The following is a 20,142-nucleotide window of genomic DNA, read 5'->3' as shown; positions in this document are numbered from 1 at the left end:
TGAGAAACTCCAGGATGATTTGGACAGGTTGGGTGATTGGGTAAAAGCATGGCAGATGCAATATAACGTGGAATAATGTGAGGTTATCCACTTTGGTGGCAAACACAGGAGGGCAGATTATTATCTGAATGGCAATAGATAGGGATAAGGGGAAGTGCAACGAGACCTGGGTGTCCATGTGCACCAGTCGCTGAAGGTAAGCATGCAGGTGCAGCAGGCGGTTAAGAAGTCAAATGGCATGTTGGCCTTCATAGCGAGAGGGTTTGAGTACAGGAACAAGGATGTCTTGCTGCAGTTATACAGGGCCTTGGTGAGACCACAACTTGAGTATTATGTGAAGTTTTGGTCGCCTTATCTGAAGAAGGATGTTCTTGCCATGGAAGGAGTTCAGCGAACATTCACCAGGCTGATACCTGGGATGGCAGGAATGACGTACGAGGAGAGATTGGGTCTATTGGGCTTTTACTCGCTGGAGTTTAGAAGAATGAGAGGTGATCTCATTGAAACTTATAAAATTCTGACAGGACTGGATAGACTAGATGCAGGAAGGATGTTCCCAATGGTCAGGGAGTCCAGAACCAGGGGTCACAGTCTAAGGATAAGGGGTAGGCCATTTAGGACAGAAATGAGGAGGAATTTCTTCACCGAGAGAGTGGTAAACCTGTGGAATTCTCTACCACAGAAGGCAGTGGAGGCCAATACATTAAATATATTCAAGAAGGAGTTGGATATATTTCTTAAGGCTAAAGGGATCAAGGGGTATGGGGAGAAAGCAGGGACCGGGTACTGAATTTGGATGATCAGCCATGATCGCATTTAATGGCGGAGCAGGCTCGAGGGGCCGAATGGCCGACTCCTGCTCCTATCTTCTATGTATCTATGTTTCAATGTTTCTACAGGTGTAACCTAAGTTTGCCACTTTGTGTTCCAGCCCTCTTGGGATAAAGATCGACATTCCATTGGGCTTTTAAATTAGTTTTTAAGAACATAAGAAAAAGGAGCAGGAATAGGCCATTTAGCCCTTCGAGCCTCCTCTGGTATTCAATAAGATCATGGCTGATCTTCTTCCTCATCTCCACTTGTAAGGGGGGCATCTTTTAACTGGTTTATGCTAATTTACCTGGCCAGCAGCCTTTTGCTGCTGCACTCTAAACCAATTTACAAACAGCGGTTTCGAATTGCTACCCCTCCTTCAGTTCTGAGTGGAGGAACTTATAATTAATGATATTAAAACGGACAAGTGGTTTGGATGAGAGAAACAAGTTTTATTACCTAAATAAACTACGATCAAAAGAATAACCTATACCACACGAACACAGTAATTACAGTAAAACTATATAACAGGGGGTTGCAGATGGCGAAAACGAGGGATACAATGGCTGCAATGTTATTTAAACAATCTTAGCAATTCCCTTAAATCGCCACCCTAAACTCCTGCTAGGTTGCCTTGCTGAGGAGTCAGAACACCCTGCTCACCTGTGGTCCAGCGAAGTAAAGAGCGAGATAGCTTCTCAGCAGCTATCTTTATACCTGGTGAGGTCCTGCCGTTCTGCCCTGCAAGGGCTGTGTGCAAAAGTCCCCGCCCAAAGGGTCCAATACACAAGAGAAAGCTCTGATTGGCTAACTCAGAGTGGTTAGACTGGGTTAATGTGTCTTCCGGAGCTCCCTGGGCTGAAACAAAAGGGAAATACAACTGCTCTATTGTCCAGTGCTGGGTGATTTAAAAACCCATTCAATTCTTAAACGGATTCCATTCAAGATACAAAAGTCTCTTCTGCAGTTTAGATGTATCCACTCGATATACAAACAAATGCTAATAGCATTCAATTGCTTTGTAAACAAAGCATTGTCCTTTGTCTTCGGCCATGTGATGACAGACATTTTTATCCCTGGAAATTTAAAAGCACAATGCCCAGGAATTCTTTAATCAAAAAAAATAATAATCTGCAGAACTGTAAATTATTACGAATTCTTACAGTCCGCCCTTGGATACTTCCAGCTTGCTTGTAGTATCCTCTTGAAGAAATGAACAATGATTTCTGACCCCTCACAAGCAACCATCCCCTGTATTTACCTAATAGCTATCTGCCACTGATCCCCGTCCCATCTATTCCCCTTAAATTCAAGAAAAAAAAAACCATGGTATGGTAGGCATCTTACAGATACTTCCGTTTTCAATAAGGGGTATCATACCCCTACACGCTTGTAAAATTATACAGTGTAAACCAAATTTACAATCACTTTTTTACATCGTAAGTTATTACAAAATGTTGCAATCTTAGTTACACAATGTACTCAAAATGATCCCAAGCATGGAGAGGGTCCTACGCCTCTGCTCAACTTGGAGTTGTCACAGGCTGGTCCCAAGCACGGAGAGGATCCTATGCCTATGCTCAACTTGGGGCTGCAACACAAAATACAAAAAATAATTAAACAACATGCTTAAATGAACCCCGACCATCACGTGCCGATGATGGGTCGCGAAATTCGAGTGGGTATTGCTCCTCCCACTCGGGCAGTAAAAGTACCTTCCACCCCCCCTTTAATCATCTTAAACTTTAAAACAGGCAGAATGGATTTGCAGACCAGCCTGCTCCGCCAGCCCCGATCTGTTCCCTTGTCCCTTTGTGGAGGCGGGGTACCCCTCATGTTTAAAATATATCTTAGCACAGACCGAGACCAGGGAGCATGGGATCTCGACTCCCAGTCTTTCGCCCTCCCGTCTTCCCTCGACTGGCTGCAGAAAGATGATGGGTGCCTGTGTGGCGGATCTCCCTGGCCCCACACAAGCTTGGATCCCAGATCCAGCCACCCACTCATCCTCCCCAGCCACACTTACACTAACTTTGCCCGTGGGCCCCCGGGTGAGTTCCTCCCTTCCCCGAACGCACCCACGTGACTCTTGGGTCTCCCCCTCCTCTATACGATCTTTCCCGGGCCATCACCACCCACCCCCGAGGAATGCGTCCCTATCACAAGGCGCCCGCGCTTCCCCATTGTGACTCCTCAACAGCAAGGTCTCCCGCAAGTGAACTTCGGTCAGGATAGTGCTGGGTTGGGGGCCGTGCCCCACCCAGTTGGGGCCATCTCTGCCCCGTAGGAGGAGTAGGCAAATTCCTCCGGACACTGTCCGGTTTTTCCCAAAGATCGCTGCGGGGTCTCCTGGATTCGTCCGGTGGCTAGGTGATCCCCAACATTCTGTCTCCATATCTTCATTAGGTGCCCAGCTCGGGCTGGGCGAACAGGGCTGCTTCATTTTCCAATCTCCTGCAAAAACTTAAAAGGACACGCAGCCAGGTCTCACTGACCAGCTGCCTTAGGTGGAGACATGGTCGGGTCCCTCGACCTCGGACCAAAATGCAAACATTTGGCACACATGTAAACTTAAACTCTTTAAACTTAAACTTAAACCTAGTTATATCAACAAAACTTAAAATACACCTTAAAAGCACGCTATGCACATAGCAATAATACAAATGCTGCCCATCTCCGGACGGCCAGGCTAATCTCTCGCACCGTCGCAGATTGCTGCTGGCTGCAGCAAAGCTGGACTGCCTCCGGTCTCTGGTCCCTCGCAGCTTATGGCTGTTGAGTGGGGGCCTCTGTTCTCTGGCTTCTCCCTGGCTCGGGAGTCCACCCTACTCCACTGTAAAGTGGGTGACTATGCTTTCTTAGGCTGGGGCACCCGCTGAGACCTTCTGAGGAGTGTCTCTATGGGGGAAATTTTGGCTGGCGGACCCTGAGCTTGTGTCACAGCCCCAGCTGGCTGGGAACCTTCTCCCCCATGTCCAAATAGCCTGCACTGTATAATGGCCTAGAAATTCACTCGCCTTAGTGCCGCTTTTGAGGCGCTAGAGGGACTAGCGCCAGAGTTATGGCCAGTTGAAAAATTCCCTGGGGCCCTAAAGCGGCGTTGCACCGGTAGCGCTGCGCTGGCACCGATGACGTCATCGGTGTGCGCAGCATCCCGGTTGCCATGCCAACGGGCCCCAGCGCCGAAATTCAGTTGCAGCCGCCTCGCCCGTGGCAGCCGCAACTAAGACTCTGGCAACAGAGTGCAACATGTGTTTGCGCCGGCGCATTAAAGGCCCCGCGGCGGCCGGCCGCTTTCCCGCCGGCCGCCTGCCCGCAGCTCCCTCCCCGGACTTCTTCCCCCCCCCGGAACAGATGCAAGCCCAGCACTTGTCCGAGGTGCCGGGCTCATTTTTAAACAGATTTGCGCGGGCCGCGGCCGGGTGCAGGCAGCTCCTCCTTAACGGAAGGAGGAGGCCTGCACTTCCCCAGCCTGCCGCACCGCATCGGGTGCCGCAGCGCCGGAATTGAGATGCTAAACGGCAGTTAGCGCCCTTTTCCAGGCGCTAAGACCCTTCAGTAGCGCCGGCAGCCGTTTGGGCGCGGCGCTTCTGAATTTTTGGCGCGCGCAGGGGGACTTAGCGCCGGCACTAACTTCCGGCGCTAAAGCCCTGGCTAAGCCAAAACCCAATTTCTAGGCCAATGTACCTGGCAGCCTGCCGGTGCAAATCTGTCTCTGGGTTTGTCTGCTCTTCCCTGCCCACTCCTCTGCTGGGGGCAGGTATACTCTCACCACCCGCTGCTGGTGGCTGGAAATTTTCCTCCCCATGTTTAAAACCTGGTGTTCGCTCCCTCCCTATGTCTCCTGCAAGAGGGATTGCTATTCCTGCCCGCCCCCCCCCCCCCCAGGGTCCCACATCATGGGGGGGACCACTCTAGAAGCTGGCTGAGAAGCTGGTCCCTTTAAACAGGCCACAGTGCCTGTCTTTACAGGCGGTGAACTTGAACTTGCATGGACAGCAAACTCATGTTCCCTCACCCAGGTGGCTTTAACTGGGGAATTTTGGACCTGTCTTTTTTCTGGGGCCAAAACTATCCCCTGTGTGCCTCCCTTGTCCCGGATTTCTGCTACTGGACCTGCTCTACACCGGCCCCAGAACTCTCCTTCCCTGTTCCCTGGCTTAAACAGCTTACTCTGAACATGAATGGCTCCTCCCCCCACACAAGCCAGAGTGCTTGCCTGTGAAATCTAACTTGCTGTGGGCTGAGGATTCCTATTCTCAGGCTCACTCCTCACGGGCGGACCGTACCTCCATTGTTGGAGGGGGTACACTGATCCTGGTCCCCGCCTGCCTAGCGGGGCCTGCTGGTGTTCTCCTACCACCCCATTGTCCACCCCTCCTCGCTGCCAGAGCTCCTCAAGACTCGGAGCTGTGGGCTGCGGTCTTGGGGTCTCTAATTCCCAATCCAGCTCCGCTCTGGGTGCTGCCTGTGGGATGGTTTTACTTCAGCTACCAGTAAAGTCCAGCTGACCTGCCTTCGAGCTGATCAGACAAATCATCCCCTTTGATGCATTTAAAGCCGTGTTAAGGCTTTCTATCTCTGCCCTACAGCGGCCATGATCTGCTTCCTCAAACCTTAGGGCACAGGCCAGCTTATAAGCTGTCTTTTCCTCCCTAACCTTCTCCTCCTGCTCTGTTACTTCTGAGGTGAGGCGGGCATTCTCTTCCCACAGTCTCATCTCGCTCCTCTTTGCTTCTATGATTTGATACCTTAGGAACTCTGTCTTGTCTCTCACATGGCTCTCTCCCTCACTAGCTTCTTGGGTGAGGTGTTCAATCTCCTCTTGCAGCCTCATCTCATTGTCCCTAGCCTCTGCTACTTCCTGCACAATGCGCTCTATAAATGCCTGGCATTTCGTGACCCCTAGTGTGAGGCGTGCATTTTCCCGCACGCTCATTCCACTAGCTCTGGCCTCATACACCTCTCTGAGGCGTTCTACCTCTGCCTGGCATTTTTCAAGCTGGGACTTCCGAATCTTGGCCTCTTCAACCTCCTCCTGCACCGTCTTCTCACCCTCCTTAACCCAGCCGCCTATACACTGCCGCTAAAATTCGCAGGGCTACCCACATACTGAAAATGAGAGAAACAAAAGCTGGTACTTTCTCCAGATCCAGACCACTTATTAAATCAAAAACTGCCTCCACTCCTGGCTGGCTCGCCATTTGTAAGGGGGGCATCTTTTAACTGGTTTATGCTAATTTACCTGGCCAGCAGCCTTTAGCTGCTGCACTCTAAACCAATTTACAAACAGCGGTTTTGAATCGCTACCCCTCCTTCAGTTCTCAATGGAGGAACTTATAATTAATGATACTAAAACGGACAAGTGGCTTGGATGAGAGAAACAAGTTTTATTACATAAATAAACTACAATCAAAAGAATAATCTATACCACACGAACACAGTAATTACAGTAAAACTATATAACAGGGGGTTGCAGATGGCGAAAACGAGGGACACAATGGCTACAATGTTATTTAAACAATCTTAGCAATTCCATTAAATCACCACCCCAAGCTCCTGCTAGGTTGCCTTGCCGAGGAGTCAGAACACCCTGCTCACCTGTGGTCCAGCGAAGTAAAGAGCGAGATAGCTTCTCAGCAGCTATCTTTATACCTGGTGAGGTCCTGCCGTTCTGCCCTGCAAGGGCTGTGTGCAAAATTCCCCGCCCAAAGGGTCCAATACACAAGAGAAATCTGTGATTGGCTAACTCAGAGTGGTTAGACTGGGTTAATGTGTCTTCCGGAGCTCCCTGGACTGAAACAAAAGGGAAATACAACTGCTCTATTGTCCAGTGCTGGGTGATTTAAAAACCCATTCAATTCTTAAACGGATCCCATTCAAGTTACAAAAGTCTCTTCTGCAGTTTAGATGTATCCAATCGATATACAAACAAATGCAAACAGCATTCAATTGCTTTGTAAACAAAGCATTGTCCTTTGTCTTCGGCCATGTGATGACAGCCATTTTTATCCCTGGAAATTTAAAAGCACAACGCCCAGGGATTCTTTAATCAAAAAAAAAATAATCTTCAGAACTGTAAATTATTACGAATTCTTACACACTTTCCTGCACTATCCCCATATCCCTTGATTCCCTTAATATCCAAAAATCTTTTTGTACCTGTCCAATAGCATTTACTGATTTCTGTACTGGGGACCCTAAATCTCTCTACTGCTCCACAGTTCCTAGCTTCTTGCCATTTATAAAATACATTGATCTATCTTTATTTAGGTCCAAAATGGAAGACCTCACAATTTCCTACCTTGAACACCATCTGCCACAGTTTTACCCACTTAATTAAACTATCAATGCCCGTTTCGAAATTTCTGCACTGATTTATGCTATTTACTGTGCCACCTAAGTTGGTTTCATCAGCCAACTTATATATACAGCTCTCTAATTCCTTTATCCAAGTTAGTTATAAATATAGTGGAAAGGTGTGCCCCAATACCGCTCCCTGGGCTCACAACTAGTCACACTCTGCTAATGTCGTTCTGATCTTTTCATTTCCCGGTTTCAATCTCCTCCTCAGCTTCTAAACATGTTACTGATAGAGTGCTTTGTAATAGCTTAAACTTTACAAAGTTTCGCAACTGTTCATCTTTCTTCGAAAACACAGGGGGATCATATTCCCATGGGTTCTTGACAAAATGCAGACAGTTCCTCTTTTCCCTAAAAGTGAAGATATCCAATAGACAACGGGTAGATATCCTTTGGTCCTTATGAGTGTATGCATTATCTACACAATGGAAATATTCCCTTCGATCTTGATGAGTGATGATATTATACACACAAGGGGAGGATGTCCTTTGGTCCCTATAATTGAAGATATCATATGCACAGCCAATGAAACTTTCGAAGAGGGGTCATTTGAATTTGACCAGGAGAGTGGACCCCGCCCAATATTTCCACCCCTCCCCACCAATCCTTGAGCTTTGAATCTAATTGCTGAACTCCTACCACCAAAAATCAAACCATGACCTCCTAATTTGAACGACTCTTTTACAACCAAAGCTCAGCTTCACGGATTGGTCAGCTAGTGTAATGGCCATGTTGCTGGACTAGTAATATCAGAGCCTCTGCGTTCAAATCGCACCATGGCTGTTCGAAAATCTTACTTTTGTTTATGGAACGAATCTGGAAATAAAAAGCAGTAAAGGTGACCACGAAGCTCGCCCATTGTAAAAACCAAATTGATTCGCTGGTGTCCTATAGGGAAGGAAACCTGCCCTCTATATTAGTCTATTAGTGACTTCCATCCCACAGCAATGCGGTTGACTCTTTACCTGCCTTCAGAAGTGACCTTAGACCTGGATAGAGGAATGGCTATCTAACAGAAGGCAGAGAGTTGGGATAAATGGTTCATTCTCAGACTGGCAATCAGTAACTAGTGGTGTTCCGCAGGGGTCAGTGCTGGGTCCCCAGCTCTTTACAATCTATATTAACGACTTGGAGGAGGGGACCGAGTGCAACATATCAAAGTTTGCAGATGATACTAAGATGGGAGGGAAAGTAGTGAGTGAGGAGGTCATAAAAAACCTGCAAGGGGACATAGACAGGCTAAGTAAGTGGGCAAGAGATTTGGCAGATGGAATACAATACTGGAAAGTGTGAGGTTATGCACTTTGGCAGGAAAAATCGTAGAGCAAGTTATTATCTTAATGGCAAGAAACTGGAAAGTACTGAAGTACAAAGGGATCTGGGGCCCTGGTGCACGAAACTCAAAAGGTTAGTATGCAGGTGCAGCAAGTGATTAAGAAGGCCAATGGAATGCTGGCTTTCATTGCTAGGGGGATAGAATATAAAAATAGGGAGGTATTGCTTCAGTTGTACAAGGTATTGGTGAGACCGCACCTGGAATACTGCATACAGTTTTGGTGTCCATACTTAAAAAAAGACATACTTGCTCTCGAGTCAGTACAAAGAAGGTTCACTCGGTTAATCCCGGGGATGAGGGGATGGACATATGAGGAGAGGTTGAGTAGATTGGGACTCTACTCATTGGAGTTCAGAAGAATGAGAGGCGATCTTATTGAAACATATAAGATTGTGAAGGGGTTGGATCGGGTGGATGCGGGGAGGATGTTCCTGATGATGGGTGAAACTAGAACTAGGGGGCATAGTCTTAGAATAAGGGGCTGCTCTATCAAAACTGAGATCAGGAGGAACTACTTCACTCAGAGGGTGGTAGGTCCATGGAATATGCTGCCCCAAAAAGCTGTAGAAGCTACATCATTACATAAATTTAAAACAGAATTAGACAGTTTCCTAGAAGTAAAGGGAATTAAGGGTTATGGGGAGCGGGCAGGAATTTGGACATGAGTCTAGGTTTGGATCGGACATGGCCCTGTGGGTAGCGGAGCGGGCCCAGGGGCCGTGTAGCCTGATCCTGCTCCTATTTCATGTTTCTAATTCTGTTAGATTCAGGAGATGGTTCTGTGATAGTAGATTGGCGGTTAGGATCAGATCAGCCATGAGCTTATTGACTCGAGGGGCCGATTGGCCTACTCCTGCTCCTATTTCTTATGTTCTTATGCCCTTATGTAAGCCACTCAGTTGTATTAAACTGCTACCGGTGGTTCAAGTTGAAGGTCAATCACAACCTTATCAGAGCAACTAGGGATGGGCAATAAAGGCCGGACTTGCTGTTAGGTCAACTGCTTGTCAAACTCCTTCCTTCTCTGGTTTACAACAACACGCTTCGAGTAAGCACGAGACACTTGATGGTGGTGCATACAGAACAGACTTTATTCATATACAGCATAGGTGATCAGTCAATACTGTATACAGAGAGTAGCTTTTCAGTTTCTCGATAGAGATCTCCCACTAGCTGTTGAACACCCTGCTCCTTTGTACACCTTACTCTGCCTGCATCAAAGGTACATGTCACAGATAAGACCTCCTGATGTATCTGTTCCCGAATCCGTGGAAGATAGTTTATTTATATAAGCAGCCTTAATTGTTTACTTCAAAGATATTTCGCTCAAACAAGACTTCCTGACCCAGATACTCTGGATTCGATTGAGGAGTCGTTTTCTGAACAGCTTAGCTTCCTAAACATCCTTTCTACACTGTAGTTAATAAATACGTTGCCTATTGTTATTTCACAAGCCACTAAAGTTATACTTTAATCACTCACGGTCGATGCTGTCCAAGTCACTTATTACTTTGCTAAGGCATTCTGCTGTGTTTTTAATTCATTCACAGGACGTGGACATCTCTGGCAAGGCCAGCATTAATTGCCCATCCCTACATCGCCTTGAGTAGGTGCTGGTGAGCTGCCTTCTTGAACCGCTGCAGTCTGTGTGGTGAAGGGTAGTAAAATGTCAACCACATCGCTGTCAGTCTGGAAGTCACATACAGGTCAGGATGGCAGTTTACCTTTCCTAAAGGATATCAGGGAACCAGCTGGTTTTTTTATAACAAGTCTCATGGTCACCATTGCTGATACTTTTAATTCCAGATTTCATTAATTGACTGAATTTAAATCCCCCAGCTTCTGTGGTGGGATTGGAACACACCTAATCCAGGTCATAACTCCAGGCATTTGATTCACTAGTCTGGTAACATAACCACCATGCTACCGTAATCCTGTTTATGGTGGAAAGTCTTTTGCTCTAAGATACAAGGCGGTTCGATTGTTAACCCTTAACTCAACAAGATAGCCAACACTTTTCAGCGAAGCCCACATTCTAAGAATGGCCACCTCTCAAGATGAAGAATGGAGAAAGGTTGTGAAGTCGCCGTGGCGTGTTTCACAACAGCAGCAGAACTACCGTCTCCTTGCAAATAAGGGAAGTGGGACAACTGGTGATGTGGTGGGATGAGAAAGAACGTGCGGAACCTGCCTCAGCCAAACTGATCAAGCAACAACAAGCTGGATACCGGGAAAGAGGGTTTATTTTATGTGCAGTTACTTTAACTACTTGCATAATTTAAGAATGAGAATAAACGGGTATTTCACCATATTTTTCACCTCCTCCCGGAATCTCCTCTGGGTCAACGCATAAATGCAGGTGTTTGTGCAGGAGCTCAAATAATTCAACAGAAGGGTGATTCTGATCGCCAAATAAAGCGAGTTTGAACCAGTGAATGTATTTATCTCCGTGACACTGACAGAAAAGTGTATTATAGTAACTGGCGCCGTCAACACAATAAAGCTCCCCGAGATAGTGAAGAGCAGAATGATGGATCTTCTTCGGTCCTTCATCTCGGGATCACTGCTGCTCTCCCCAGTGTTGCGGCTCTTCAGGGCTCTGCGAGCCCTACTGGCCACTAAGATATGCCTGGCAGTGAGAGAGTTCAACAGCAACATCACAGGGTATGGAAGTAATGGGGAAGCTAACGTGCTAATCCACTTGTAAGCTATCCATCTCGGCGAAGAGACATATCCCGTTACTGTACGACAGGCCCACTCTATATCCCCAACAATATAGTATGGCTCATAACGGAAATAAACGGGAATATGCATCAAAAAGCTGAGCACACACACCACAGTTACAACCACAGTGGCAATTCTTTCGGTGCAAAATTTTACTTTTACTTTCTGACAACAAATGGCTATGAAGCGGTCAAAGGTGAACGACAGTGTGGACCAGACAGAGAGTTGGCTACTAACTACTTGTATAAAGGCAGTAAGACGACACGTTATGGTGTAGTTCAAGAATGAATGCAGGAAATGATACCGAAAGATGCGTGCCACGCTTACATTGAAGAGACAGACCATGAGATCTGCTATTGCCATAGCCGCCATGTAACGAGTGATTCCTTTGGAGAGGCCGCACTTTCCCCGGGACAGGATCACAATTGACATCAGGTTCGCTGTAAACAATGGAAAATCAAAACAGAGGAATCAAAGAAAATCACACCCGCTCGGAATTGCGTATTTTTCTAATTTATTCACTTATGGGATCTGGGCGTCAGTGGCAAGGCCAGCATTTATAGCCCATTCCTTATTGCACTTGAGAAGGTGGTGGTGAGCCGCCTTCTTGAACTGCTGCAGTCCATGTGGTGAAGGTACTCCCACAGTGTTGTTAGGTAGGGCGTTCTAGGATTTTGACCCAGCGACAATGAAGGATCGGCGATATACTTCTAAGTCAGGATGGTGGAAACACAGAAACACAGAAAGAAACAGCGAAAAATAGGAGCAGGAGTCGGCCATTCGGCCCCTCGAGCCTGCTCCGCCATTCAATATATCATGGCTGATCCTCTTTCGCAGTAACATATTCCCGCTCTTTCACAACCTCCTTGATTCTTTAAATGGCGTGTGACTTGGAAGGGAATTTGTCGGTGGTAGTGTTCCCATGTGCCTGCTGCCCTTGTCTTTCCAGGTGGAAGAGGTCGCGGGTTTGGGAGGAGCTGTCGAAGAAGCCTTGGCGAGTTGCTGCAGTGCATCTTGTAGATGGTACACACTGCAGCCATGGTGCGCTGCTGGAGGACGGAGTGAATGATTAAGGTTCTGGATGGACTGCCAATCAAACGGGCTGCTTTGTCCTGGATTGTGTCGAATCGTGAGACCGAAGGCATGTTACTGAAACCGATCCCTCCCTGGGTCTCCCTGGGTGCGTTTCTGAGTCAACAAGAACCAAAAATAAAAACAGAAAATGCTGGAAATACTCAGCAGATCAGGCAGCATCTGTGGAGAGAGAAACAGAGTTAAGGTTTCAGGTCGATGACCCTTCATCAGAACCAAGTTCACTCGCTGCTCTCTGCTCATTTAACTGGCCTCAGTCGAGAGAAAAAACCATGAGTGCAGCTTACGAGTTGCTGGAAATTGGCTCGCTCATTTGTCACATGATTTGAGTGACAGCTTCAAGATTTGCTCAATGATCTTTTGGGATACCCATTACTGATCAGAAGCCTTTTCATTGTGTTAAGGTAGAGAACACCGTTGATTAAAATAGACCCTAAGCCGCTTCTTTGATTTCAAATTCGGACACAGAAGGTGTAATTTTAACCTAAGGATCGATTGGAGCGCAGGTGTTGTAACCCATCGACTTCAATGAAGAGTACAATCGGTCGGGGAGTCAGACCAGCGTTGCACCCACTCCCGTCCGTTTCCCCAAGGCCGGGTTATGTTAAAGTTGCCCACAAATTCAATTCACAGCGTGGGAAAAGTTTAGTGAGTCAGGGGAAACAAAATCTTGGGAGAGAGGCACGACATGCGTGTCCACATCTGTAAGAGAAAAAAGACAGGTTAATGTTTTGCGTGGTGGGCCCAGGCGTCTTAGATCTGATCATCACTCTCAGTCCAGGCATCAGATTGCAAGGCGTCTCACAAAGGAGAAAACTCGCTTTCAGGGAGCACTCGATTATCACCAACGTTGTCATTTTAAAGCAATTGAGGAAAAGTGAGAGATTTTTATTCAATAAATTGTGACCATTAATTGGCAAAGCAAGGAACGAAGACACGGAGACAAACCGCACATGGAGAAAGCAGCAATACATTCAAATGACAGTCCACTTAATATATACTTACTGGGAACACCAACAATTACAAGAATGGGATAGCAAATCACTGATTCGTAGAGAACGGCGGAGCGTCCCATTTCCTGCATGAACCAGAGAATCGTGGAAGCCAATTGCTGGGGTTGGCCACAAAGACACTGCATCGAAACGGTCGCTGTTTTATACATGAGCCAATCCCCCCGGGGACACCGTGCTCTTACATAAGGGCTCGCGTTAGCTACGGGCCTTCGAACAAACACATTACAACATATATTTTTTCCAAATCAATGGTTAAAGTGCACTCAACGATTACTTGATTCAAGCAAAGCAAAATCCGGGGCAGCACTGGGCACCGGGGCTAACGAATCCCACACCCAGTCTCTCAATCTGTTATACGCTGCCGCATCTTGGTGACACGGTGCTTTGATTCATTCTCCAAAGGCTCCACTGCTTCAGTTATAAAATTAAAAGGTGAAATAAAGGAGAAGGGGGAATAAAATATGACCCCGTCCGTTAGCATGACACAGTCAAAGTGTACATGGTAACCAGACAAAAACCTGAATGTGATAGAGCAAATCGTATTGACTTCAGGAGGGACAATACCGAAGTTGGGAGTGGAATTAAAACAAAGGCTGCATCTTTCATTCAAGTGCAAGAGCCATTAAGGAGCCATAACCCAAGCACCACAGCCATCCGCCCCTTCAACCACCGTCTGCCCCACCTGTGACAGAGACTGTAGGTCCCGCAATGAACTCATCAGTCATCAGTCACCTGAGAACTCATTTTTAGTGTGGAAGCAAGTCATCCTGGTTCTGCGGGACTGCCTAAGAAGAAGAGACCGGTGGAGCATGGTCGACCATTGAGTGAACCGTCGTTCCCCGAATGTTTATTTGATCAATATCTTTTTAAAATGCACTGTACCTAAAGGCTAATGATCTGCAGCCTCACCTCCAATAACAAGTGCATGGAGCTCATGGAATTCTTTGTGATGAAGATTGAGACCATCTCTTCAGCTGCCTCTGTCGCTACCCTCCTTTCCCCTGGCCCACCAAGCCAAACTTCCCCCAAGGCTCTCCCGCTGCCTTGGCCTGAACTCGCAGCTCTCTCTAGTTTCTCAATTTCTTGCCTCATGCCCACTCCAAGTTCATCTTATCTCTGAGACCCAACTCCCGCTCCCTCGATCCTATTACCATCAAACTGCTGACCACCCAACTTCCCTTCCTGGCTCCAATGTTAGTGGATATTGTTAACGGCTCTCTCTCCTCAGGTACTGTCCCCCTTTCCCTCAAATCTGCCAGCATCATCCCCAGCCTCAAAAAACAACCTTTGACCCCTCCGTCCTTGCAAACTACTGCACCATCTCCGATCTCCCTTTCCTCTCCAAAATCCTTGAAAGTGCTGTCACCACCCAAATCCGTGCCCATCTTTCCTGCAACTCCATGTTTGAATCCCTCCAATCAGATTCCTTCCCCTGCCACATTACATAAATGACTCTTTCTAAATTCATAAATTCATATGTGATTGTGACTGTGGTAAACTATCCCTCCTCATCCTTCTCGACGTATCAGCAACCTTTGACAGGGTGCACCACACCATTCTCCTCCAATGCCTCTGCTCCACTGTCCAGCTGGGTGGGACTGCTCTCCTCTTGTTCCATTCCTATCAATCCAGTCATAGCCAGAGAAACACTTGTGGCAAAGGCCATAGCTAGAGCTCTGGTCACCACATTACAGGAAATATGTGACTGCACTAGAGACGGTACAGAGGAAATTTATGAGGATGTTGCCTGGACTGGAGAATTCTAGCTATGAGAAAAGATTGCATAGGCTGGGTTTGTTTTCTTTGGAAGAGAGAAGGCTGAGGGCAGACTTTAATGAGTTGTATAAAATTTTGAGGAGCCTAGATAGAGTGGATATGAAGGACCTATTTCCCTTAGCAGACAGGTCAACAACCATGGCATCATAGATTTAAAGTAATTGGTAGGAGGTTTAATGGGGAGATGAGGAGAAATTTCTTCACCCGGAGGTAGGTGTGCATCTGGAACCCACTTCCTGAAAGGGTGGTAGAGGCAGAAATCCTCAACACATTTAAAAAGTGCTTGGATGTGCACTTGAAGTGCTGTAACTTACAGAGCTATGGGCCAAGAGCTGGAAGGTGGGATTAGGCTGGATAATTTGTTGTCGGCCGGCGTGGACACGATGGCCTGAAATGGCCTCCTTCCGTGCTGTAAATTTATATGATTCTATGATTCATCCCATAGCTGCAGCATTAGCTTTGAGTCCCCCAAGACATTTGGCCCCTCGTATTTCTCAGGTACATGCTGCCCCTCAACGACATCATCTGATAAAATCTTCTGATTCCAAATGCATGCCAATGACAACCAGCTCTACCTCACCACCACCTGTCTAGATCCCTCCACTGCCTCTGATCTGTCACCCTGCTTTTCCGACATCCGGGACTGGATGAGCAATAATTTACTCCAATTAAATAACGGGAACACTGAGGTCATTGTCTTCAGTCCCCGCCACAAACACTGTTCCCTTGCCACTGACTCCATCTCTCTCCCGAGCATCTGTCTGAGGCTGAACCACTCTTGGTGTCATATTTGAGCCTGAGCACAGCTTCCGACCTTATATCCCCTCCAGCATCAAGACCGCCTACTTCCACCTCCGTAACATCGCCCGAATCCGCCCCTGCCTCGGCTCATCTGCTGCTTAAACCATCATCCAGGCATTTTTTTTAACCTCCAGGCAGGACCATTCCAATGCTCTCCTGGCCACACTCCCACCTTGCACCCTACATAAATTGAGCTCATCCAAAGCTCTGCAGCCTGCATCACGTCCAGCACCAAGTCCCATTCACCCATTGCCCTTGTGCTAGATCAGATAAATCAGCTCCCAGTCTGGCAATGCCTCGCTTGTAAAATTCACATCCTTGTTTTAAAATCCCTCTGCAATCTCACCCCTCCCTACCTCTGTAACCTCTTCCAGCTCGATAACCCCCCGATATCTCTGTCCCCCTCCAGTTCAGGCCCCTTGAGTATCCCTGATTTCAATCGCCCCAACATTGGCAGCAGTAACTTCATCTGTCTGGTCCCTAAGCTCTGGACTTCCCTCTCTAAACAAAGATTCGGAATAAATGGGGCTTTTTCAGGGTGGCAGGTGGGTGACTAGTGGGGTATCGCAGGGATCAGTGCTTGGGCCCCAGCTTTCACAATGGCCCAGAAATTCAGGTCTCCATGGGTGAGTATGCACGAGGTGCTCACCCGTAGGCCCAATGGAAGTGCCGGTTTCCTGCGCGGAAAACCGGTTAATCTGTTCCCCTGAAAGGAGGGGTTAAGAGATCGAATGCTTGCGCAGTCGAGGCTGCGCGTGCGCATCGAACTTCGTTTTTTTTCCAGGTTTCTCCGGGAGGGTAAGCCTGCAGAATTTAGAAATGTAAAATGCAGGCGTATGGCCTGCTTTTTGCAAGGTAAGTGGTGAATTAATTAAAATTAAAACATTTTTTCCACAGGTTTATTATTTTTAAATACTTTAAAGCAACATAAGTTTATTTTTAGCCCCGTTAGAAAATACAATTTTTTTTTTCAAAAATTTATATGATCGTTTAAAATAGTTATTTAATGTAATTTATAGGTTACTTAAAAAAAGTGATTTAAAAAAAATGTATTTGAAGATTTAGTGCTGCTTTGGGGCCGTAGTATTTAAAAGTCTTGACAGCACTTCCTGTCAGACTTATGAATGGAGCATTCCCTGCTCCGATTGACTCCCCAAGGCCCACATGATCCCAGGGGACGCATCGAACTAACTGCGCCCCTGGGATATGCAAGCACTGCACGCCGGCAGCTGGACCAGGTCCCGGATCAGAATTCCACGGGGGCCCACAGCTCAACAGCCGGTGCAGAAGGTAAGGGCAGATCGGGGGCTTGAACCCGTGGGAAGCCCCCGACCCAAATTTCTGGGCCAATATATATCAATGATATCAATGTGGGAACCAAATGTAATATTTCCAAGTTTGCTGATCACAAGAAACTAGGTGGGATTGTGAGTTGTGAGGAGGATGCAAAGAGCCTTCAAGGCGATTTAGACAAGTTGAGTGAGTGGGCAAATACATGGCAGATGCAATATAACAAGGATGAATGTGATGTTATCCACTTCGGCAGGAAAAACAGAAAGGCAGAATATTATTTAAATGGTGATAGATTGGGAAATGTTGATGTACAGAGGAACCTGGGTGTCCTTGTACACCAGTCGTTGAAAGCAAACATGCAGGTGCAGCAAGCAATTAGGAAGGCAAATTGTATGTTGGCCTTCATTGCAAGAGAATTTGAGTACAACAGCAAGGATGTCTTACTACAGTTATATAGGGCCTTGGTGAGACCACACCTGTAGGACTGTGTGCAGTTTTGGTCTCCTTACCTAAGAAAGGTTATACTTGCCATAGAGGGAGTGCAGCGAAGATTCACCAGACTGATTCCTGGGATGGTAGGGCTGTCGTAAGAAGAGAGATTGGGTCGACTCGGCCTGTATTCACTGGAGTTTAGGTTTAGGGTTAGGGTTAGCGTTAGGGTTAGGGTTAGGGTTAGGTTTAGAATGAGAGGGGGTCTCATTGAAACTTATATAATCCTGACAGGGCTAGACAGACTGGATGCAGGGAGGATGTTTCCCCAGTCTGGGGGGTCTAGAACGAGGGGTCACAGTCTCAGGATACAGGGTAGGACATTTTGGACTGAGATGAGTAGAACTTTCTTCACACAGAGGGTGGTGAACCTATGGAATTCTCTACCACAGAAGGCTGTGGAGACCAAGTCACTGAATATATTTCAGAAGGAGATAGATAGATTTCTAGACACAAAAGGCATCAAGGGGTATGGGGAGAGTGCAGGAATATGGTATTGAGATAGAGGATCAGCCATTATCATATTGAATGGCAGAGCACGCTCGAAAGGCCAAATGGCCTACTCCTGCTCCTATTTTTCTATGTCTCTATGTCTAAACCTCTCCACCTCTCCACCTCTCTCTCCTTTAAGATGCTCCTTTAAACCTACTTCTTTAATAAAGCTTTTTGAAACGTGTCCTAATGTCTCCTTATGTGGTTCGGTGTCAAATTTCTTTGACGGTCACTACTCTGAAGCGCCTTGGGAGGTTTTACTAGATGTAAGATGAAATATAAATGTAAGTTGACGTGCAAAGTAAATCAAACAACCTGCACTGACTCCATGCCTACAATGGGATTCAAATCAACAAACAGGAGGAGAGCTACAACAAACTAACCAGTGCATCTTTTTTGGTCAATGACCAGATTAAATACGGACCTGAAATTTGAGAATAATAATGCAATATTCAGCATTCTGAAAATCCTGGATAATTGTGCTCGAGATCTGTAATTAATTACCTACACATGAAGTAAATTGTTCACTGCTCCATAAGAGGTTTCTGCAATTCACTGAATGGGGAGAGGGGGATTGGACATCACTGTCCGTGTTGAACTATTTCTGCTTTGACTTTGCTTTTTCTGCGTGAATTTATTTCAATTTCTCTGGAGAAAATGGAGGAGGGGGGTGGGGCTGCAGCCATTCCATTTTCTGCTCTTGTTTATTGTCCTGTTCCAGTTTGAAGTTTGTCTTCTGTTAGAATGTAAGAACATAAGAAATAGGAGCAGGAGTAGGCCATTTGGCCCTTTGAGCCTGCTCCACCATTCAATAAGATCATGGCTGATCAACGACCTCAACTCCATTCACTGGCCCTATCTCCATATCCCTTGATGCCCTTACTAGTCAGAAATCTATCGACTTCTGTTTTGAATATACCCAATGACTGAGCCTCCACTGCCATCTGGGGTAGAGAATTCCAAAGATTCACCAACCTCTGTGTGAACAAATTTCTTCTCATCTCAGTCCTGAATGGCCTACCCTTTATCCTGAGGCTGTGGCTCCTGGTTCTAGACTCTGCAGCCAAGGGAAACATTCTCCCAGCATCCATCCTAACAAGCCCTGTAATAATTTTGTATGCTTCAATGAGATCCCCGCTCATTCTTCTGAATTCAAGAGAATACAGGCCTAGTTTATTCAATCTCTTCTCATACGACAGACCGGCCATCCCAGGAATCAATCTCGTGAACCTTCGTTGCACTCCCTCTATGGCAAGTATATCCTTCCTTAGGTAAGGAGACCAAAATTGTGCACAGTACTCCAGGTGTGGTCTCACCAAAGCCCTATATAATTGGAGTAAGACATCCTTAGTCCTGGACTCAAATCCTCTTGTAATGAAGGTCAGCATACCACTTGCCTTCCTAATGGCATGCTGGACCTGCACATTCACTTTTAGTGACTCATGTACAAGGACACCCAGGTCCCTTTCAGCATTTGCATTTCCCAATCTTTCACCATTTAGGAAATACTCTGTTTTTCTGTTTTTTCTAACAAACTTGATAATTTCACATTTACCCACATTATATTCCATCTGCCATGTTCTCGCCTGTTGTAGGTGTTTTGCGGACCAAGTGATATGCAAGATCGATGCTCACACCATCCCTGGAAAAGATGAAAGCCTCAGAGTTATGTTTCAAAAATGTCTTCACTCGCAGGCCTGGGGAGAACCTTTCAGATTGCTGTCTGAATCCAACTCCACCAATATCTGAGCAACATTCACAATTACACAAAAATCAAAACCCTCCCCTGGGGGCGGGTGCAAAGCTTATCAGCATATACAGAGTTATAGCTAAATGGCAATTATAAACTGTGACATTTAATCCTTCCTGCCGCCTACAAACTTGCAGTTCTGTTATCAGTTGGTCCTGTCACCTTCTGTGACTGGGGCCTAATCTTAATCTATTACTTTA

At 46.6% G+C, this 20,142-nt stretch overlaps 1 protein-coding gene across 1 annotated transcript; it reads right to left on the bottom strand.

Moving 5' to 3' along the window:
- Window positions 1–9,576: 9,576 nt before the first annotated feature.
- LOC147095756 (uncharacterized) lies at window positions 9,577–17,502 on the bottom strand. The gene has a single exon (XM_085974802.1). It carries the CDS (start codon window positions 11,666–11,668, stop codon window positions 10,778–10,780), a length of 891 nt encoding a protein of 296 aa, XP_085830928.1. The 5' UTR covers window positions 11,669–17,502; the 3' UTR covers window positions 9,577–10,777.
- Window positions 17,503–20,142: the final 2,640 nt, after the last annotated feature.

Source organism: Somniosus microcephalus, unplaced genomic scaffold (assembly GCF_052327205.1).
Source record: "Somniosus microcephalus isolate GS21.2 unplaced genomic scaffold, FLI_Smic_1.0 unresolved_chr1, whole genome shotgun sequence".
Lineage (NCBI taxonomy): Eukaryota > Metazoa > Chordata > Chondrichthyes > Squaliformes > Somniosidae > Somniosus > Somniosus microcephalus.
This window is presented reverse-complemented; position numbering and strand designations above follow the sequence as displayed.

Excerpts from the sequence above, each read along its gene's own strand:
- LOC147095756 (XM_085974802.1), bottom strand. The coding sequence starts at position 11,668 with ATGTCAATTGTGATCCTGTCCCGGGGAAAGTGCGGCCTCTCCAAAGGA.